General features: G+C 47.2%; 1 protein-coding gene across 1 annotated transcript in view; it reads left to right on the forward strand.

Moving 5' to 3' along the window:
- The window catches only part of C10H1orf21 (chromosome 10 C1orf21 homolog), a 227,892-nt gene extending 205,019 nt beyond the window's left edge, over nucleotides 1-22,873 (forward strand). The window contains exon 6 of the mRNA XM_059412763.1: nucleotides 13,492-22,873. Within this exon, the coding sequence (XP_059268746.1) occupies nucleotides 13,492-13,530 (39 nt within the window). The 3' untranslated portion in view covers nucleotides 13,531-22,873. The remainder of the gene's footprint in view (nucleotides 1-13,491) is intronic.
- Nucleotides 22,874-23,624: the final 751 nt, after the last annotated feature.

Raw genomic sequence — 23,624 nt, forward strand, 5'->3', positions numbered from 1 at the left:
TTGGCGGCCATGGGTATCGTCTTAGCCGTCTGGGCTAAGATTTGTCTTTGGACCTATCTGTCTTTGTTTCCCCGGAACCTAGCACAGGGCCTGGGACAGAAGACATGTTTAGCAAACTCGTTAGAATGAGGGAATGATACAGATAAGACCGTGGGGGCTCAGCAGAAGCAAACAGAGGAAGGAAGCGTGGTCAGGCAGACGCCTCCAGCAGGAGGTTCAGCAGGATAGGAGTTCTCCACCAAGAACAGCGCCAGAGGTAGACAGCAGGTGCAGAGCCAAGACCTGCCTTGAGAGAGGTCCCGGAAAGAGGCAGCACCGACCAGGGGTCAGACCTGAGAACCAGCTCCAGTTGTAGCTGTGTGGCCCCATGCTGATAGTTCGACCTTTCTGATCCTCTCACGGCTCCTTGAAAATTTGCATAATAATACCAGCTTGTCTGGGAAATTAGAGATAAGTTACAAGTTGTCTAGCAAAGAGTTTAGTCTGTTGGACATGCTTGAAGTTGTTTGTATCCTTATCATCAAGGCCTTTTGTAGAGATGGGGGGGGGCATTGAGGGGGCTAAAACTGAAACTGAAAATGCAGAATTTAATAGTTTGAATTTTGCACGAGCAAAAGTGCCTTCCTGTGGTACAGAGGTGGTCTCCTTAGAGGTAGAGTATTAGAAGGGGACACCTTTCCAGTGTGCGCTGACCTGCCTAACTTCTGTGTGGTATAAACGTGTTCAGGAATTAGAGTCATGTGGCCATTTTTAGAGCCATTAAATAACCTTGTGCTAGCTTTTGAGCTGTGATTACAGAATGAGTCGGTGAGTCAGTAGCCTGGGTAGAGCTAGATCCCTATATAGATTTTTCGTGTTTGGAGGGTTCATTCTTTTTTAACTCTTGTAGGCTTTTTAAAATGTGCTTTTATAAATAGCAATACCAGCCTCTAAATGCTTGTGACAACAACAAAAACAACAGAAAGTTAGGAAAGGGATCTCTCCCCCAAAGTCATTGAAACAGTAAAACTGACTTCTTTTGATTCATTTAATGAACATAACTGGGATATGTTCTCCCAGACCCAGAAATGGGCCAGGGGCCATAAGGGGTGTGTAATTTAAAAGCTGGGTTCTTGCCTTCGGGGAACTTCTAATCCAGAAGCAAAGTTTCGAGTTGAGAGGAACTTAAGAGAATATCTTATCTGATTGCCCTCCAACTCTTGAAAATTCCCACTAAGGGAATCCTCTGTAGCACAGAATGACACATGCCCATTTATATCGTTTGGGAAGGAATTACGAAGCATATTGTGTTCTGCACATGTGCTAAAAGTTTTATTCTGAGATAATCTTGTTATTAATGGATACTTATTCCTCCCTTTGAAGTTCCGTTGAGTGGAGACCGACTTTTTCATTCCTAGAAGCAGCATTCCTGGGGCGGACAGTTCTTGAGTGCCCTCTCTTAATCCCATTTTCCTGCATGGATTCAAAAGAGGAGTACCCAAATTCCTTAAACTCCTATTCCCAAAATTGGTTGTTGGGGGTTTGGAGATATTGAATCATATCCTGCCTCCCTGCTGGGTTCTTGAACAAACTGAAAACTAACACAGGGATCCAGGTGGCTGTCATGGATGGCTGACCATATTAATGAGCCTCATCATTCCCAAGTGCAAGGTTTCTTGTAAACTAGTTGGAATACATTTGCAACACTTAAACATAGAAAGGATCTATAGCCAGATTATATAAAGAAGTACTATTAATACAAACCAATAAAAATCAGGGATGAAACTTCCGGGTCTGTATCCTTGAAATTGTTTTACATCTGTACAGTAAAGTTTACTGAAGCATTCTGTGTTTGAAAGCAAAAAAAAAAAAAAAAAAAAAACAAAAAACCATGAAGGCACTGGAAGCAGCCTAAGTGTCTACCTTTAGAGGAGTGAGTAGATGGAACTGTAGGATGCTGCAGTGCAGTGTTAGACAACAGTTAAAAGAAATGAATCAGGTGTGTAAATAGAGTGTATAGATTGAAACCATATCATTAAGTGAACAGAGGAATATGCAGAATAATAGAAAAGAAAATGGTATGATTCCATCCCACTTTAAAAATGTAAAAATGCCATATATTGTTTAGAGATGGACATTCAGCCAGTATTTGTGAAGTACCAGCTGTATACCATGCACTGATACACACACATGTACATGTGTGTATGCACACATCAGTCTGGTAGATTTGTATGTATTTATAAATGGCATCTGTTTGTATCTGCTATATATTTGAACACATCAAGTATAGGTTATTTGATAGAGTAAAAATATGAATATCAGAGTATCAAAAATGAGCTGGAGGGTCACATACTAACCATGACCAGTGCTGCACCTGGGGATGGGGGAGGGGGAATGGAGACGGGACAGCGATTTCATCAGGGCTGAGTGTTACAAAATATTCCTGCTTCTTATGTCCAAGTGTTAGAAATACAGTGTTTGTTACGTTCTTTTTACTCTTCTATATCTTCTCAGTTTCTCAAGATTAACTGAAGTCTGAAAAGAGGACCTTGTTTATGACAAAATGTCTAGTGGGGAAAAGATTCTGTAGTTCAGTGGTCACGAGTCCTGCTCCCACTTTCCTCCACATCCCAGCGTGTGCAGTTCGGTGGAAGACGGCCGACAAGCTCTCATACACGGGCACTGAGAAACGCTCTAAGTCACCCGAAATAGCCGTGTTTTCGACTTCCTGTGAAATCATTATTCCCAAGGATTCTGGTAGTCACGACCAGAGATGGCGTTGACTTCTGTTCATTGTTACTCTCATTGGCCAGTTGGCCAAATATGCGACAACCCTTAATTTCAGTAGAGCTTCCCATTAGGCTAAAGAGTCCCCACAAATCCGGTCACTTCTGCTTGCCCCAGCCTGCCATGTGTCCTCTGGACCTCCCTCAGTTGTCATGCTTGCAGAATGCTCATTCCTAGGAAATGTTTACGTTCATCAGGCCAGGGGGCCCCTCAGGATCCATAATGAAGTCCCACAGACCCTGCTTTCCCTTCTCTTTTAGGCTGCAGCTTGGCCACCTTGGCCATGTCCTGGATGAGGAGGGAAGCCACATGGACATGTTCTCCCCATCTTGGGGCCCAGGACACCCACTGTCATTGTCCTCTGGACCTTCTCCACCTCCTATCTGGCTAATCCACTGTTCTCTGCCTTTTATAGGCAGGGACCTCCCACCAGGAGCTGTGCTCTGTCCCTGGCCAGATGCATGTGCTTTCTATTCTGAAAGCAAAGAGAAAGGGAAGGGATGGTGAGCACTGATCCAGCAGACAAGGTCACTCCTCTCGGTGGGGAGGAAGAAAAGGAACCAACGTTTCACACGTTCTCCTCACTAGTCTGCTAGCTTATGAGCAGTAAGAGGGGCAAACCCAACATCCTCCATTCTGTTCACGTATGACTGTCTGGGTCAGTCACCATCCAGAGGGCCTCAGGGTGGGCCAGAGGGTGGTGATGAGAAAGGGCCTGCTGGGTTCCCTAATCCAGTGGGAGAGCTAATAACCATCTGACTCCTGACTGTTCTCAGTTAAAAACTGCAAGGAAAGGAAGTGGGTACTTAGTCTCACCAAATTTCCGAGCATGCTCAATACACATCCTAGGGTATAAGCAATTAGTTCCAAACAAAGAGCTCTCAAGAGTTTTTCTGGAAGACACATCTTTGTCAAGAGGCATAGGGATTGAAATCCCAAACTTGCTGAAGCCATTGTCCTGAAGGAGGTGAACCCCAGAGAAGCCATGAGGCTTCATGTCCTAGAGGAAGTGAATCCTAGAAGGAACCCACAAGGCTTCATGTCCTAGAGGAAGTGAATCCTAGAGGAGACACATGAGGCTTCATGTCCTAGAGGAAGTGAACCCTAGAGGGGACCCCATAAGGCTGAACCTACCAAGTAGATTGACCTGGCCTGGGGGTCAAGGGATGGTATTTAAATCTTAACTCTTACACCTGAAAATACACTAAGACATCCCTTGAATTAAGTCCATCAAACGGCCTAGAAATCTTGCACAAAGAATTCCACAGAAATTTATGTTATAGCTATTTATCATTAGAAAGAATCGGTTACTACAGGGAAAAATTTATAAGGTAACACTAAGTGAAAAAAAACAAAAAAGTATCTATCATAGTATTGAAACTATATAAAAATGACAGATATACAGACAGATTTAAATGAAACTTTGGAAACTCTCCAACTTGTTAGGTAGATTATAGGAAAATTTGATTTTGATTGATGGTTTTCTTATTTGTAAAATAAGAACAATTTTATAAAATGACATTTTAGAAGAGAACTCTGGCCCCATCTTGAGAGAAGTGCCTCTCAAGATGGAAATTATGTCTGTTGCTTAGCTTCTAGGAAGAGGGCCAAACCTTTGACAATGTTAGCCTCTGAACCCACTGATGGTAATTCTGTTCCCTGGAACAGGGGTGAGCAAACTGTAGTCCATGAGCCAATCCAGCTCACCAAACAAGAATGGCTTTTACATGTTTCAATGGTTGGGAAAAGCAAAAAGCAGAGTATACTTTCTGACATGTGAAAAATTACGTGAAATTCCAGTTTTAGGGTCCACTAATAAAGTTTTATTGGAACACAGCCACGCTCATTCTTCTTTTATCTATGGCTGCCTTCATGTTTCCAACAGCAGAACTGAGTTGCAACAGAGACCGTATGGAACCCAAAGCCTAAAATACTTGGCCCTTCGCAGAGAAAGTTGCCAACTCCTGCCCTACGATGGCAGTTCACTATGGCCTAGAGATACGAACCTCTCAGCTTTATCCTCATTCCTGCTCACCTCCTAGGGGCGGCGAAGGAACATCATTGAAGTCCTCTGAGGGCCAACGTCTTGAGAAACATGTGCCTTCAAGCTTCTAAAATACCCTCCTTTTTGTTCGTAAAATGAGGATTCGGGTATAATAAACACTCCATGGGGGCTTTAAAGCCGTGCGGTTAATACTTGTTCTCTCTTGGAAATGAAAAGCTCAGTATGCTGTGACTGTTGTCCCTGCTGCTGTTATCGTGGCGATTACGCCTCTGTCTGGTCAGAGAAACCAGCAGAAGCTGTCACACTCCTACTGCTCTTTAGAAACGAGACCTTTCTCCAACCGAAATAGTAACGCGTGAGTCTAATTAGAATAAAGCTCATTAGAAACAGAGATGGCCATTAATGCCTTGACTGATTTTTCTAATGAAGTAAGCCGGAGGAGGAGACTTGAACTGCATGGCGAATTATTTTTGCTTTTCTTTGGCATTTCCTCAAAACTGTGGCTAGAAATTTTTCTTGGACTGTTGGCGAAAACGCTGCTGGAGCAGTGACTGGGAAGGCCCTGCCACTTCCAGCCCCGAGAAAGCCAGGAGAAGGCGCCTGCTTTGGCCCGCTGCCCCGCGAAGGGATTGGGGGCTTTGTTCCACTTTTCCTGCCTCCTGCCTCCACAGCCTGGGTGCTGGGTTCTAGCTCATCACGCACAGATGGTCAGGCTGTAGCGTACAGCTCTCCTGGCATGGCCTAGGTGTACTCCTGGTTCAGGGACAGAGCTTTTAAATTGTCCTGATTCCCGTGGAAATTTGGATCCGAGGTTGCCTCTGGATGGTGATGCCTGGAGGAAAAGGTAGGGGGAATGAAAGGTGTTTGGGGGCAGAGCAAGGAGATGGCCCATTAAATTTCTGCACCAAAATGCAGTCGCAGCAGTTGTGTTTCCTGAATCAGGGTGTTTTTGGGCACCCGCAAAGCCACAATACAGGATAGAAGTCTGTCCAGGAGGCCAAACTAAGTCAAGAAACTGAAACTCAGGATGCCCATGATGAGGAAGAGAGAGGAGGAAGATGAATCATATCAAGGAGGCAGACGGGAAGCAGGAGGATCAAAATAATGCACGGGCCAGAATCTAACAGTGGCTCCTCGTGTCATCCGGAGGGGTAAAGGAGGAGAGAATGAACACTTGGTTGGTCAGTCAGTCAGTCAGCAAACAAGGGCCTGTTTTATGAGGAGTGTAGCTCACAGTACAAGACAGAAACATTAAAACAAGCTCTGTAATGAGCCCCCAGTACAAAACTTAATGTTTGCCTTCTGCAAATATGAGTCTTCCCTAAAATATTTAGTTTTCTGGCCCCTTTGCAGTACCGGTGAGGTTTTTAGTCAGAACTTTGTGACAGCAGCAAAGACTGAGTTTAAGACTCCTGGCTGAGTGTTATAAAAAGAGAACCAGACTGGGAATGCCAACTGGTGCAGACACTATGGAATCTGTACGGAGGTTCCTCAAAAAATTAAAAATAGAAATACCATATGATCTAGTAATTGCACTACTGGGTATCGACCCAAAGAAAATGAAAACACTAATTTGGAAAAAATAAAAATATATATATATGTAAATGTATATATAACCCTCTGTTTATTGTAGCATTATTTATAGTAGCCAAGATGTGGAAGCAACCCAAATATCCATGGGCAGATGAGTGGACAGAGACGATGTGGTGTGTATATATGTGTGTCCATATGCACAATGGAATATGACTCAGCCATAAAAAAAGAACGGGATCTTGCCATGGACAACAACGTGGATGGATCTAGAGAGAATCATGCTAAGCGAAATAAGTCAGTCAGAGAAAGACAAATGCCGTATGATTTCACTCATCTGTGGAATTTAGAAACCAAACAAATGAACAAAGAAAAAAAGAGAGACAAACCCAAAAACAGACTGTTAACTATAGAGAACACACAGATGGTTACCAGAGGGGGGGATGGGCGGGGGGATGGGGGAAATAGGTGATGGGGATTAAGCGTTCGCTCTAAATGATGAGCACTGAGTAATGTGTAGAATTCCTGAATCACTACGTTCTATACCTGAAACTAATATGACACTGTATGTTAACTATACTGGAATTAAATTTTTTAAGAAAGGGACAGCTGGTGTTCCTATTACACTGGCATTAGATGGACACTTATAATTTAGCTGTCCAGATGCACATTTTTTAATCAAAACATAAAACTGCATTTGCCTTGTCCAAAAATAAATAAATAAATAAGAGGGAGAGAAAGAAAACCAGACATGATTCCTTATGGGGTTTACATAAGTATTACTTATATAAATGAGAATGCTAAGTAGTGGACCTGGGGTTCTGATATCAGCTTTTATTCCCCGCCTTGCATTCCTGCTGCCCTCGGCTAAATTCCAGGCTCTTCTTGGGACAAGTCTGTGCCGCAGTCTCTGCTGATGCTGGTGTTCAAAACTCACTCTTTATCAGCTGTGTTGTTGAAGAGGACTGCTTCTTCTAGTGCAGTCCGTAAAATGTTGACAACTTGCTTTACTTATTAAAGTCCAAGACACTTCCCGAAAACATCACGTAATAGCCTCCATACACACACACACACACACACACAGCAGTGCCTCCCTCCAAACACCTGAGTAGTCATAACCATCGTAACATGAGCCACATGAGGATTCCAGTAAATACCAAAAAAGACAAGGATGAATGAGACACGGCCTGCGGCCTAGAGTAAGGGAGGCAAACATTTTGGCTAAAATCACTATAAAGCATGGTGGTCTAGAAGGGAAGAGATTCTCCCTGAGCAACTGAGGGAAATGAAGAGAATCATAATTTAATAATCATCATCACTTGAAGATACGATGTTGGAACACCATCGTGACGACTGAGTGGCCGCTAGAGACAGCTGGCGGGGGGCGGGGTGGGGGGCGGTCTGCGATGAGGTAACAATATATGTGAGAATGCAGTTGGTGTCCAAGCAGGAGCTGCCTGGGACACGGGGTGATTGTTCCTGTCATTTGTTTATGTGCCTCTTTGGTCCCAGAATGTGCCTGAATCATACCTTAGTAACCACTTTTTTTCTTTGGAATATTTGATTGAGGTTTTTTTTTTTATGCCTAGTCAAAAGGCTACAATGAAAATATTTGTACATATACTTCTGAGAACTTTATGAAGATATCATTTAGGTGGCATAAAATTTACTCATTTTATATGTGCAGTGCAGTAATTTTTTAGTAAATTTACTAAATGATGCAACCAGCACCACCTTCCAGTGTTAGAACATTTCCGTCACCTCAAGAAGGTCTCTCCTGCTTGCTTACACAATCCCCATGCCCATCTCCAGTCCCAGGGAAACAACACATATATTTTTTAAAAACATATCTTTGGGGGTTCATCTTTGAGATTGATTTCAGTGATTGCTGTCATAAAGGGTATGAACATTTTTATGATTCATGATAGGTATTACCAAGTTACCCTTCAAAGCTGCTATACTGTTCGACACCACTGCCAACAAGCTTGGAGAACTACCTTCCACCGCGTACTTTCAAGAATTGGGTGTCGCTGTTTTTTCAATAATATCTAATTACTTGATTTATATTTTTTGATCAGTGAAGCAGACCATCTTTCTATTTATGTGTTCACTGGTCTTACGTCATTCTGAATGAGTTTCCAGTTTGTGCCCTTCCCTCTTACTGAGATCCTCTTACTGTCCATTTTTTATTGGTATGAGCTTCTCCTAGAACTTACAACCTATGGACAGGTATGCTACAGGTATTTTTCCCATTAATGGCATTTGCCTTTTTATTTTATTATTTTTTGCCCTGCAAAAGTTTGTCTTCACGTGATCAAGTACGTTCCTCTTTTTATCTTCTTTCTTGCGACCTTTTTCTGTTCCTTTGTATGAGTTTATTTCCCTCTTTCCCCTGAGAGCTGTTTCCCTCTCCAGAACCTTGACAGAAGTTCTCTTGTTAAGATTTAGCACATCCATTCTCTTGGAATCTGTCATTCCTGGTGATTCCTTTTGTCAGCTCCTGAATTCTTACCTCTCTTATGCTGTGTATCTGGTATATTTTATTCTGTGCAGGTGATATTCTTGATGGGTCCGTTTTAATGAGATCATGGGGAAGTGGCACCCTTCTAAGGCAGAGACCTAGATAGAGCCATGTTATTTGCAGGTGCAGAACCAAGGGATGATGTCATTCTGGGAAGAATCATCCTCTGGTCCCAAAGGCCTAGATTAAGCCATTCTTTGGGAATTACAAAAAGGCAGAGTTTGGGTCCAGCTGTTGAACGGTGTCGTGGACAGCTTGGAAAACCATCTGACATTTTCCATTCTACAAGAGAAGGCTCCCAGTCTGGAATGGGGTAAAGGGAGGCCCATCCTACAGTAGATGCAAGGTCAGAGGGGAAAACCTCTAAGTCCCCTTTCAACTCTGAAACTTCACAACTCTAGATATTTTTCATCCTTTCGCTTGGGCAACAAATACTCATTGAGCATCTCCCATGCGGCTTACACTAGTCTTGAGTCCTGAACACGCAGCACTGCCTGAAACAGTCTCTGCCAACCTGATGTTTCTATGCGAGAGAAAAAACAGCCAATAAAGAAAGGAATTAATACATTAATGTCAGGAAATGAGAAGTAATATAAATAAAAATGAGGAGAGTAAGGGAAATGCTATTGTGTATAAGGCATTCAGGGAAGACAGTGAGGTGGCATTGAAGCGGAGATCCAGAAAATGAGGAAGGAAGGATATGGGGAGGGCTGAGGCAGGGAGAGCCAGTCAGGACGGAGGACGAGGGACAAGCACCCAAGCATCTGGCTGTCTGAGGACCTGAAAGCAACTGAATGATTCAGCGGTGGCCCAGTGTCTCACCCCGACAGTTTATTCACTCCCGCATCTGTTGATCTCATTTCTCAGTGTCATCGTTAGAGCTCTAATTTATTAATTACCTCCCTCCCATGTGCAAAGCTTTGCCAAACACCTTATGTGTGTTACTTCTAATTCCTTCATCAACACTGTGTGTTCGGTCTTACTGTCCCCATTTTACAGATGGAGAAATGGAGACTCGCTGCATCTTTTTAGTAACAGCCATATGGTTCTGATCTACCCCACTGGAAAAATACTCAGTTCACAGCTGAGTGTTCTGTACTTGAGGCACATGTTTTGGGCTGAACACACACAGGTCTACAGAAATGTACTGGAGATTCCCAAGATAAAACCACACCCGCAACTGGGCAGCCAGTCCTTGGCTGTTTGTCTCCTTAAACTTAAGGAGATAAGCACTGTAGGTACTTTGGAAAATGATTCTCTTGTTTGAAGTCAGTCCTTGAATCGCCCCTTTAGCAGAATTTAAAATTAGGATAATGGTCTTCCCTTCTCTGTTGCTTAATATCCCTAATTCCTAGGATATTGAAATTCTGGAAATTTCAATAAACAAAAATCCTCACCCTAGAACCTTGGAAATGTATATTCTGAGCTGACAGAAATTTCTTTACGTTTCCAAGGAGATAGCACAGACAGCTGATGAGGACACAGAAACCTGTACAGAGTAGGGGTGTGGCCATGGGCTAGTGCTCTTCGAGATTTTCGAGTCTGTACCATGATGCCCCTGTGGGTCTTCAAACAGCCCTTCAGCAGCCTTGGGACTTTCTGGCCCTGCAAGGGCCTCGTCGGAATCTTTTTCCCTGTAGCTTTCAGTGGGTCCTTTGCACAAGGGTGGAATTGTGTCCCCCGGTCCCAATTCTGACTGTGGGAAGCATCTTTACAGACGTCCCTTTTGCAGACCCTTTACGGGGAAGGACTCCCTCAGTAGGAGGACTGCCTGTCCTCCCAAACCCAGCCGACTCCCTCCTCTGCCTTCTGACAGCTCAAGGTTTTCAGGTTCTCTTTTTAGCACAGTTCTTTATACATTTACATGAGACGTGCAGTTGTGTTGTAGAAGGCCTGCCCGCATGAGGGTGGGGTGTTCCCTTGGCAGTTCTCGGGTTTCCCCATCCTTAGAAGGGCGCCGGCCCCCTGGCAGCTCTTACCCTCCAGACCTTTAATTTCCAAATCTTCCATCCATGAAATATTTGGTTCTCGGAGCTGCTGGCGGGTGATAACAAGCAGGGACCTGATTGCCATTTGAGTTCAGTTGTCAGCCCACTGCAGTCATCACAAAAAGGGGGAGGATGAACCCTGTGGTCTTGGGCCCCTTTGAGGTTTCCCTCCAGGTAACACAGCACCACTCCCTCGACAGGGTCGGCGTCAACAGTCAAGCAAATAATGTCTGCAAAGCACCTGATGGCATTTTCTTCCTCCTCCTCAGAGGGATGATAATTTCCAAGAAGCAAATGCTCAGGAAATGATTATTACAGTCTCGGGTCTGCACAGACAGCTGATGTGGGTTTGTCCCTGAAATGCTCCTGCTGCGTTAATACCACATTAGCGGCCAAGCCTTTTATTTGCGGCGTCGTTCAGATAGAAGGAAAGGGCCTTAGGTGTCTGCCACAGAAGTTTTATCCGAGGGCACAGGGTTCTGGCCCATCTGAGGTACAAGGCTGCGGGGCGGGAGGAAGGTGTCGCCGCCATCTCTCCGATCACAGTGTATGACCACAGTCCTCACTCACCAACAGCCACAAGGAAGGAGGCCCCTGTCCCCCTGTGGTGGGGCTGGTCAAACACGGGGTGTATAACAACAGCGACCACAGTGAAAGCAGCAGCAGTGACCTTGACTACCTGCCACACACTGTTTTCCCATCGAATCCTGATCACAACCCTGAAAGAGAGAGACCACGATTATCCCCAGGAAACCAAAGCCCGGTGTTTTGCTTGCTGTCACACAACAGTGTGTCTGTCCGCATATATGCTGGATATGTCCTCTTCCCTTAACGAATAAAAACTGCACGAGCCCTGCCTTTCCCCTCCAGCTAAACACCTGGTGCCGGGCCGGCACATCTCCTGCCCGAGCCGCACGAGTTTAGGATCCGTGGACAGCATCGCCCAGTCTGCTTCTAGCATTGTGCTGGTGTGCCTGGATGGGTCCTGTTTCTCCCCCTGAAGGCTGAACCTCAACCGCCAGGGTCCACGAGGTTCTCCTTTCCAGCTCTCCAGCATGCGGCTCTCCCAAGGGGTCTGGGCCAAGGCTAGGATGACATTCACGTGGGTGGCATCACCAGGGAGACTGCTGATGGGTGCTGAGTGCAGGCTTCTCTCCTCGCCAAGTCAAGTCAACCTGGAGGACCCGGGGCTGCAAGTCGCGGGGTGGGCTGGGGGACCAGACCATGCCCCCTAGTGAATCACGTTCGAGGAGAACAGGCACGCTGGGGCCATTTAGCGTGGGAGCTGGCGACCTCTCGTGCTCTGCGGGCCCCCGCGAGACTTCACGGTGTGGCAGCGTTTTTTTACCAAACACATCGGCATACACACTCCACACGTACAACGTGTACAAAAGGCTGTGCTGGGCACCATTCCATCACGTTACGACTATTATTAACTTGTTGAATCTTCAGAAGCGTGTGAAGTGGGTATTGTTGTTTTCTTCACCGAACAGATGGGGAAACCGAGGTACAGAAAGGGAACGTGATAGAGATGCCAGAGTTAGTAAGTCACAGAGCCAGGATGCCTGCCTGGCCGGATGGTACAGCCCTCGTTGGGATGACGCTTAGCTCTTATGTTCCGTGTACAGATACGGTGACAAACCTGTGAGACACTTGAGGACTAGTTTTATGCAAAATTGTTTTCTTTAAATTTATCTTTGGGAATAAGTTCCAGTTATGTAGGGAATTCTGTTCTTCGAGGAATATTCCCTCCCCCCTCCAAAATGTGTGTGGTGCATATAAAAAGAGGTTGCAGGGTACAAATAGTATTAACACATGACCATTTACAAAGCCCTAGTCTGTGACCCTGTGGTACAGGCAGGGCAGATTCCTGTCCTATCGTGAGGGATTACGGACCAAGAAGCTGAAGGCTTTGACCAAGACAACCCCCTTGGGTCAGATGTGACACTTGAATCCCAGTCCTAAGCATGCCCTCGCAGACCGTATAACTTCCTGGAGAGAGCACGAAAACTATTCAGAAGTAATGATGGTGTATTGTCCTTAAGCCTTCAAGCAACCTGTTTTGGTGGCGAATGAATCAAAGAAGCATTTTCGCCTTTCTTGTGCCTCCTCCGTGGACCAAGCATAGTCCCATAGTCCCAGATTTGTTATACAAATGTCAGTAAATCTTTGAGTTTTTTTTTTAATCCCCTGTTTTAATTTAGAGGGGATTCAAACTAAGACATCCCTGGATTATACCCTCCCCTCCTGTAAAATTAGAAATCCCGGGGATGGAGATACACCACCATAGATCATGAGCAGCCCTGACCCCAGCCAGAAGTGACTTGTTCATTGTTTATTTCAGTTTCTCTCGGTCTTGAGAACTTGGGCTCCTGATTGGATCGTCCATTTGATAATTTTGTGGCGAAAAACTGAGTCTTGTATGTGCCTAACATAAGTTCTTACCAATATAAAGCAAGGGTTTATTTGGGGCTCAGTAACACTTCCGTGCCCTGAGGCGTATCCCACTGATAAATCAGCCAACACGGATTTGTGGCTTCTCTCCCTTGTGCCCGTAGTCACTGATACACTCTGAGCCCTCTTCCAACGAGATAGGCATTGGGAGGAAATTGCCAGTGATTCACTGTCTTGGGTTCTGCTTTGAATTTCTCACTCACATACTGTCCTCTTTTCCCCTCCAGGGTCGAGATTACTGTTCCGAAGAAGAGGATATCACATAGCACCCATCCTACCACTGAAACCAGGAGCTACTACTGTGTAAATAGGTTACACCCCAGTTGAAATTCTTGCAAAGGTCGGTTCTCTTCAGCGAACAGCGCTATAGCAAAAAGAAGATCGTTCCATATCGTATGCCCCATTAAATTACAGTGTTTCTTAATGAACTTGCAAAGGAATATTGCTAAAAACAAATACACACACACACACACACACACACACACAAACTGTTCTAGAACTTTCTTTGTTGCTGCTAGTTAAAACTTGTTGCAACTTCTCACTTCTCTTGTGTCCAGGTATGCAGCAAAATTCTGCATTTTCATCTTAAAGATCTTGTTGGTTTTCCAGATGCTCTCCAAACGATTTTCTATATAAGATGAGGTAGTGGTGAACTCAGACATCCAACTTCTGTCGTAGAACTGTTCTGCTTCTAAGACAAGCATCTCCTTCCCTCTCTCCTCCCTCTCTGCCTCTCCCGAGCGGTCCAGAGCCTTGCTTCCCACTGCCAGTGCTGCGCTTTGGAGACGGGATGGTTGCTGTGGCAAGCCTGGTTTCTCTGCTAAGAAGAGGTAGAGAAGCCATTACCCATAAAGAGCCTGTGGGGACGGGACTGCTGGAGTGACGTAGGCGCGAGCGACAGGTGGTTTCCTTGACGAGGTGTCTTCTTCGAGGATTAAGCTTGCAACATTAGCTTTGCTCAGATGCAGTTGGAAGTGTGATCACAATCATTTTGAATCCCTCTTCCCCACTTTTTTTTCTAAGAAAATAAACATTTTACTGTTTTTATGTATCCTGTCTTCTCCCATTCATCCAGTTCAGTGTCTTACGGTGATCCTGGGTGTGGAAGAGGAGCCCTGCTTTTGCAGGGGACACCGACAGTTGAGCTTCATGGCTCCCTCCCCTCCACCAATCCGCCACCCACTGGCAGGGCCTCCGGTGGTCAGAGGAGATGAGGGACTGCCCCTCGACGTTTTAGGAAGGCCCGAAGCCACCCCGCGTCCTCTGATTTTGTTAGCAGATCAGCCGTCCTACGTCTTCATTCGCTCCCTCCTGAATGTTCCGTGAGCCTTGCCACTTCCTTCCTCGCTCCCGCACGGCCCTGGCCAGGACAGTGCCGTGCGTTCCCGTCCTGGACATGTAGTACGTTGACACTGGTGATGCTGTTTGGAGATGCGGAAGCCGAAGCCCTGGGGCAGTGCTGGGGGAATGTGAACTGTGGGTTTGGTAGAGTTTATTTTTCCATATTATATGAAGAGAATGATCTCTTCTCAGAGACAGAAGTAATATTTTTAACAAATGCTGTCAAAAGTAAATAGCAATCAAAAGGAGAAAATAACTTTTGTATTTTTTTAACGCGTTTGATAGCTTTGACGAGGGTTCTCTTTGTGACCTTCAGGGCAGGGCGCCCTGCTACATGCTATGCCCGCAGGCCAGGGTGTGCTTTGCGCCCCAGAAGCGCAGAGAGGGAATGTAGGTTTCTCTTCCTGTGGGGTTTGAACGGGGGCGGGGGTGGGGGCTCGGGATCAGCCGCACTACGGCCCTCCAAGGTGGGGAGTCGTGACTCGTCCTGGGTAGCGGAGAGCTCACCTCCCGCAGACCAGAATAAGCCGCTGAATTCGCTCTTGCCGAGAAGATGAGCCTTGACTTTAAAATCCATCCGTAACGGATGGCGCCATGGATGGATTCCCGATCGGCCATCAGACCCCGGGGCACAGAGTGGGGGGCGGGAAACTCAGTCAAGTGCTACAGAAAACGGACTCCGATGGTAGCAACAAAAGCCCCTCACTCTTTCAGCCAGCAGCCGCTGTTCTGGGGAGCAGCTGTGGTTGTTCCATAAATAGAGATGCGGCCAAAATTTAAGGCTTTTTATCCTGCTTCAAGCAAAAAAATGCAGAGAGAGTCCAGTCGCCGAGGGGTTTACGTTCCCCTGCCTTCGTGTGGCTTTTGGCCAAGTGACTAAAATAGTTTTCCTCAACTGTCAGTAAACTGCTGAGCGCCCCCTGAAACTTGTCCACGTGGGACTTTGTTCACTGTTACATGATTTGCTGATTCTTCTCGAGCAAGAGTGACACAGGCGCTAAGCATCTCCCACAGGCGGCTCTACCTGATGTTCTCAGAGCGCGTCCTGTCCTCCCAAAAAACCACCACCTTCTACCCAAAGATGATACATGCTCATACCATTTTTTTCTAGTCCTGTTTAGCATGTGGACATGATACATGTGCGCCCAGAACCAAGTGTTCCTTGGGAAGTTGACTTTTGAGTGTTTCATAAAACTAGAAACTGGTTCTCGGTCTGGGGGCTTTTCACGTGGAGTTCTTGTCTCCCAAGTTTAACTCTTCGATGTGCAGACGTGATTTCATCTGTGGACAAGTTTGGTATGTCTAGAAATAGATCTGAGAAATGGGGTGGTTGAGTGGGTTGGAATGAGATGCTTGACGATGTTAGCAACACTCAAAACTGTTTTTTCCATCGTTGGCTTTAATCATAAAATTGTCAAGTGATTTGTGTTTGTACTTTTTTTTTTTTTAATGTCTTCTGCAAAGGGTCTAATGAGGAAATATTTTGCCTCCTCCCCCCGCCCCCCGCCATGTATCTGAACATGAAGCAGATTGTCTCAGATACCATGAAAAGAATCATCCCGAAACTAGTGCTTCTGCTGGCTGAGGACTCAGCGAGATGGAAGGAGGGAGGGAGTGGCGTGGCCTGGGGGAAGGAGGTAGAAGAAGGACGGACGGAAAATGGACTGTGAGACGCATTCAGCAGAGAGTTGATAGCAGGGCCCCACGCTTGGGTGCAATTCAAAATACAGCTGCCTGGCGGCCAGCGGGTGGGGCCGACCGTCTAGAAGATTTATGGCTGGATCTCACACGCCGTCTGCGCTCCTGGGTTGTGGAGCTGTCAAAGTTCAGCAGTGTATGTGCTTTCTTTTGGTTGGCAGAGATTCAGGATCATGGAGTACTTGCTGTCTTAACTGAGTACGTGTTTGTTACTGGCAGAGAACCTCAAAAGAGTCTTTTACCTCAGCCAAGCCTCCCAGCCCCCAGGCTGGAGTCGAGAGGGGTGCTAGGGTCTATTTAGGGACAAAGAACGAATGAAGTCCAGAGACGAGGAAACTAGGTCAGCCCTCGGCGGCAGCAGGGGCCACCCACGGACCTGCGGGGAGACGGGCCTCTCCCCCTCCTCACAGGCCCCGCTCTGAGACTGGGCTGCTCTGACTCGAACAAGGATGAGCCGGCAGAGGCAGCAGCCTCAGGTCCTTTGTGGTCCACACTGGTGTGGCTGCCAGGCAGGGAAGCCCCTCCGTGTCAGAATCAGAATCAGCCCAGGGATGATGGAGCCCTCGTCTCTATGCTCGACTCCATCTGTTTGAGTCCTAACTGCCCCCTTCCCAGCCTCATCGAGACTTTTTTTTCTCTAAGGGCCAGACTCTCCCAGAAGCCTGCTAAAAGCCGAGATTGTACCTCTCATGAATTTTACCTCAGTACCTGTGATGCAGGCAGCAGATTGATTACAGACCGCTTAGACATTAGGCAAGAATTGCAAAGGAGCGCTCCATCCCTACTGGTCTTAGGAAGGAAACCCCATTAAATATGTTGGTTTCATAGGAAGAAAAATGATCCGTGTCTTAAGCCAGGAGAATACTGACTCTGAATCTTGGACTTTCAGGACTCTGATATGTTCTTTTTGAAAAGCCTCCCAACTCCCAAATTTAAAAAAAAAAAAGCATTAGCTTGCACTGGATCATTTGACAGAAAATCTGCCTTCCGTGTTTTGGCCCCCAGGAGGCATTTTTAGAGCTTTATTTCTTTGTACCTCTCAGAAATTAAGGTTTTTGTGAAGTTGCGCAAAACCCCAGTAGAGAAAGAAGACCTGGTCAGGGAGAGGGAATGCCTATCTGGGAGCACGGTGGACAGGTGGCTGGACGCAGCGACACTGGCTTCTGGATGTCGCGTGTGGACCGCGGGGCCCCCACAAGCCTGTGGGCACCTGGGCGAGGCAGTCGGCGCCGCAAACGTCCCTGCAGTACACCTTTGGAATTTTGTGACATCTATGAATTGCCTTTTGCCAATGAACGGACATGTTTTTCCAAGGGGAAAACATGTCTATCAGTCACCTTTTCGCGTGTCTGTGGAAAACGATCAAAAAAGCTACCGCAGAAACCGGGGCTGCTGAGTGAATGTATTTGACTTCTGTAACCGACCTTTAGATGCACTAGCTCGCCCACGTCTCTCAGGAGACTCTTGTACCTTATCCGGGATCTAACCTAATTTTGGGGAAAGAGGAAAAGGAACTAATATTTATTATTTACACTCACTCTGTGCCAGATACTGTGCTGGGAATTTTGTAATTGTCTTGTAATTGTCATCCTCCAGTGTGATCCTGTGAAGTGAATTTGTGACCCTCCTGTTCCGAGTGGCATTTTCTAAGTACAGAATGCGTCTATCCAATATTCGTGCCCGCGTGGGAAGAAGGAAAGATGTCATTCAAGCAGTCTCCAAATTTTGTTGTTCTTACTCTGCCCTTCGCAACACTGTGAAAAGAACCCTTCGGGGCTTCTCTCTTCCAGATCACTCTTTGGCTTATCCCCAGCTGGGTTTGCCATGGGGAGTGTTTTCCTTGGCCTTCCCCGGGTCTGATGAGCGACACACAAACTGCCAGAGGCTGCTGGCCAACAGGAATCTAGTGCCCAGAAGGAAAAGGCTTTGGGGATTTAGGCACATGTCTCGCTTTCTGGAATCCTTTCAGCATCTGGAAAAGGAACCTGTTTTTTCTAGAGTGAAATTCCAGATGCAACCAGAACAGGCCTTTGCATGTTGTGATTTCTTTCTTGGCTCCCAAGGCTTAGTTCATCCCAGACTGCATCGTGTTAGGGTGAAAAGCCTTAATCTTGCAGAGAAGTGTGGGAGAACCCGATCACCCAACGTAGACGATGGGCCTGGACCGTTGACTTGAAATCCCTTCTTGTGGGTCAGGGCTGGATGTCTCCGTCCAGTGTTTGAACCGGCCAGCTGACGCGCCGCAGGTCACTGTGAATCTCTTTCGAGACTTTAAATGTTTTGGAGAGTCGTGTCGTGTCGTGACTTAGACAGTCACTTAAATAACGCGTGCAAGGTCGGAAGAGCCAAGAACTCCCCAGAGTTCCTTTCCTTGCTTCTCAAGGCACGTCCTCTAGAAAACCGAGGACTCACGTCTCCATGGCAACTGTTAAAGGTGCTGCCTAGAGGGAACCCACCCCTGCCCTCACTCGGCTTGAAAGAATCAAAAAAAAGTTCCTTGTGGAGAGGGGGTGCTATTACGTTCAGTTTTCTCTGAAAACTGTCCCCAAGATCTTGCCTCTTTCAACCCTGGCAGCTGTCAGATTCCTTCAAGATAATGTAGGAAATGGCTCTCGTCTCTTGTAAGCCAGAGAAGTGGCTTTAATTCAACAAGACCGCTCCTAAACCAAAGGCCTCATTCTAATACCATCTTCCCCCTCTACCCAGAATTCTCCCTTTTTCCCTTTCCGGGAGTTATTTTTAGCCCAAGGCTTTGAACATGATTGAGTAAGACTTAAAAGCAGTAAAAAGAACACGGTAAACTCAGCCAGAACTGCCGGAGGGTCTCCAGGGTTGCAAATAGTTCTAGAACCTTAGGGCCCACTTGGCCTAGACCCAAAGGGAATAGAAGAGCCACTGTTTGGGGGCGTTTCAGTCCCGACCTTCAGGGACTATTCTTTCTTGACCGTCAAGAGAGCAAGAGAAGGAAAGCTTCGTTATAGATTTCAAGCCAGCTTTTCCATTCAAAACAAGATGCAAATTTATTTTTAAAAATTCGTATCTATTTTCCGGGATCAGAACCAGGCAGCTGCCTTATTAGGACTCTAAATTCGGATCTATCTATTTTTCTTAACACACAGACACAGACACAGGTACTTAGAGAAGAAAATACGGATCTACTTTATCATTGAAATATTCCAAGGAAGAGCTGTACTGTGCTTTTTATACTCTCAAGGATAACATCTAGGAAGGTATTAGCATGACTCTAATAATGCCCAAACAGGAAACGCTTAGTGATCCCTCTTGCGAAACTTGAAGTTAGACTCAATGAGGGGGGTGGAGGTCTGCTGGCCACCCGGCCTCGTGCCCCCTCTGGACCAGGGTGCCCTAACACTGGCACGTTTGCCTCACCTGGGCCTCTGGCCTGGACACGGAGGCCGGCATCCTGCCCAAGCCCTGGTGCGGAAAGGGCGCGTCCCTCGGGATCCGAGCCAGGAGTAGCCATCTACAACCAGTGTCCCTCACACCCTCGCCTGCTTGTCCAGCATGGCCTTGACTGGCAGCCCAGCCGTTCCACGGCGACGTTGTGCCCCCGAGGTGTGGATCTGGGGCCCCATCATCTGGGCTGTCCCCGAGGGGGCATCATTAGCATTGCCTTCTCCAGGGTTGAGGACTCATTCGTGCAGCAGATTGGGTGTAGAGCACCTAGTGTAGGCACCAGAATGCCCAGTTAAGCCGCACACGGCTGCTGCCCTCAAGGAGCCTAGCATCAATCAGGGAGACAGTGTGGAAACCGTAAGGCTCAGTCCTGGGTGCTGTGGGAGCACCTCAAAGTGGCAGCTGCCCAGCCTGGAGAATCGAGGCTCCAGGAAGAGGAGACATCCAGGCTCACGTGTGTCAGAGGACTGAGGGAGAAGGTTACAAAGCGCATAGGGGGCTGCGAGGACAGTCTGGGACGTGGCCCAACGACGGGGCAGTGCGGGCTGTCGGGACAAGAGGACAGGGGATGAGGGCGAGCAGTCAGCTGGCTGGTCCCAGAGGGCCACGGGGGCTTTGCCCTAGACTGGGGAGGGGAGGGCTGAAAAAGAGCTACAGGCCATGCTCTGCCCTCCGAAGCAGAGGTCACTGCGGAGGTCCCCCAGGGAGATAAGTGCGGTCAGCATCGGGGCCCAGACTTGCCCTCTTGCTGTGAGACCACACACTTGCTAGCTGAGATGATTCGTCCCCATGTGTCCTCTGCCCCTACCCACGCACCCACCTGGCACCTTATCCTCCTGCCAAACGCTGTTCTAATTCAGGGGCTTAAACGGGGGCTAGACCTGGCTTAGAGACATGCAAGGGGCAGTGCCTGGTCATCTTGACTTGTCCATAGAGCCACCAAGGCTGAAATACCCCTGGTACGAAGCTGGCCTAGACCCCAGGATGAGGGGATGCCCTAAGATGAGTTCCCAGGAAACAGCCGACAGCCTGCTGGCTTAGTGTGATGCCTTCCTCCAGATACCCAGAGGCAGCTGCCCTGGATCAGCCCTTCCCCGGGTTCGGTCATACCCTGTGGCCAAGCCTCCGCTCCGTCCCACATGTACACCTGAATCCTGCCAAAGAAAAGGGATAGTAAAAAATTTTTTAAAAAGAAAAAAAAAAAAAAAAAGCACAAATGGATTGTAGGCACATGGCAAAAACCTGCCAACCTAGACAGCCAGCAGGGGCCTCGTGGGGACAGGGGGCCCCCCACCGAGCTCAGCTCTGCACCCTCCGGTCGTGAGGCAGGGAGGCTGGGGGAGAAGCAGGCTCTCTGTGGAGACACCTCACAGTGCCTTTTAGGTTTTCCAGAGAACCTATTCAGAGTTCAGAGCTGTGGGTTCTTCCCTCCCCCCACCCCCACAAATAATTGGAAATTTTATAAAGAGAAGAAAAAGAATTCAATGAATCAAAAATACTAGCTGTGAGGCAGCGTGTTTTCTAGAAACTTAAGAAAAGGCTCAAACAAGTGAGAGGTTGGAGGGATTAGGCGCTAAAGACACTTTTCTTAGCCGAGCGGTTGGGTCTCCAGGGATCCCCAAGGGCCCTGACTATTCCTTGGGGCTGACCTCTTTTGCAAGACCCCCACACCCACCCTCCTGGGTGCAGCCTGGCATATTCAAAAGCAACACCAGCCTTCTGAACCCTTGGAAAGAATTTAGCTCAAACGCACACCCTTTTCCCAGATCTTCCTCTGGCTCCCTGGTGAGGAATTTCTAATTGTGCATCTTGTGGTTCCCACTCAAATATCCCACCGGCCTAGTCCTTTCCATTAGAGTTAGGCCTGTGGCAGTTGCCATGCTGGAAACTGACAGAGCATCCGGTCTCACACACACCTACCTGAAAATTAAGGCCCTGTGGGGTCCCCTTGGTGGCGGCAGGGGGTGGTCGTGGAATACGGTGGGCTTCGCCCTAGGGCACCCTCTCCCCATGGTCTGCTCTGGTCCCTTCCCTCACTGTCACCAGGAAAGGATCAAAATGCCTCCTGGCCCATTGCCAGTGGCTGTGTATTTGCTCTGTGTGCTGTGATTTTTAACTTAGGAATAAGGCCTTACGTTCAAGGAAGTACCGTGGCAGGATTAGGAGGCATCTGCTCTCAGTTGGGTCTTAGAGGTATCTTGGGGCAGTGTTGTTCTGAGCCCCTGCACACTTCCTCGTGTGGGCACGGGAGCCCCTCAGGGCAGGCTCCCCCACGCTCTGCATGCACGGGAACTCTACCAAGCAGTGGGTGCCCCTTTATTTCTACCGCACACGCCTCTCGGCAAAACCTCTGTGAGATGCACCCCATCTGGATGTTTATTAATTTATTGAAAGCCCATATTCACCTACTCCTGGACTATTATATTTGACGCATTGTGAAAAAAAAAAAAGAAAGAAAAGTACACAATGTAACCATTTTAAAAGAATAAGATACAAAATATTATAAACAGAGGTTCTGGTATCTTCTCTCTGAACACCTCCGGGGGGGAACCTTGAGTACCCCCTGGTCTGCGCACACCCACTTTGGACACTACTCTTTTAAGAGCAAATCGGCACACTTTCATGGCATCCATCCCCAAACCACTGTGCTGGCACTTGGCCTGCAGAATAAGAAGGTCTTAAGATCAAAATCCCAGGAGTTTCTCATCTGGGAGACAGGGCAAACAGACTCTCCAAACAACCTAAATTTCAATAATGAAAAACCTGCCCGACAGGAAAGCTGTCCCTGGACAGTGGTGGCTACAGGTGCTAAGAAAAGATCCGGAACGATGTCCGGAGCCGTGGAATTGTTCATCTCGCCTCTCTGGGTCTCCCGAGGAGGACATTTGGCAACCTTCCCGGCTCTCGCGTGATTGGAATTCTTTGAACCCTCCAACTGCTTCAGTGGGATGTTCCCCACCGCACCAGTGGGGCCGCGTCGCTTGAATATTCGTGTTGATTTGACCACCAAGATGTAATGATGATTCTGTTCCATTTTGAAAAGGGTCTGAGGAAGTATACAGGTCTAATTATATATACATATTTATACATGTGTATTTTTGTTTATTGTTACATTTTGACATTGGACTTTCTATTAAATAATTTTTAACAGTTGACCTGGCTTTGTTCTTTTTTGTGCCTTTCTTCTTTCCTGAGTCTGAGAGAGGGGGCCGTTTAAATGTCGCAGAAGGTCTCGTCCCTCTGGTCTCTCTGTTCCCTCCGCTTGTCTCTCCTGTTGTCTCTCTTCTTCCCTATTCTCAGTACAGAGAATATTCCCTATTCTCCACTGTTTTTAGAGAGAACTATTGCATCAGGCACCCGCTTGGAAAACCCCCAACTTTGTTTTCATTGTCCCCAGTTTCCAGGGGCGGCCCACTCAATCCCGTCAGCTCTACACATGCACAAATTCACAGACTTGCTGACGTTGCAAGAATGAGCAATAATAAAAAATGCCAGGAGCCTCTTAAATCTCTTGTAAATCTCCACCCACCCTCCCAAAACACACACACACACGGTCCTAGCTGCCAGACCTGGGACAAGTCACTTACGCTTCCTGAGCCTAGAGGTACCTACCCATCAGTAAAAAAAAAATACATTTTCCCATAGGTTGGACATGAGGAGACCCCATAGTAAATGCTCCACAAACAACCACCTGCTTCATGAAGGCAGTCGCTCACGCAGTGACATTTATTCGTTCCGCGGTGTACGCCAGGCCCTGGAGTCTCCCAAACGGGGCCAGGGACGGGAGGACCTAAGGAATGCCGCTCAGCAAAGTCAAATGCAGAAGCGGCCGCATGAAAAACGAGGCAGGTGCCTTACAGTCTGTCCCCTGCCTGCCCATCTCCAACACGGTGAAGACCTCGTA

The sequence above is a fragment of the Mustela nigripes genome, chromosome 10 (genome assembly GCF_022355385.1).
Source record: "Mustela nigripes isolate SB6536 chromosome 10, MUSNIG.SB6536, whole genome shotgun sequence".
NCBI lineage: Eukaryota > Metazoa > Chordata > Mammalia > Carnivora > Mustelidae > Mustela > Mustela nigripes.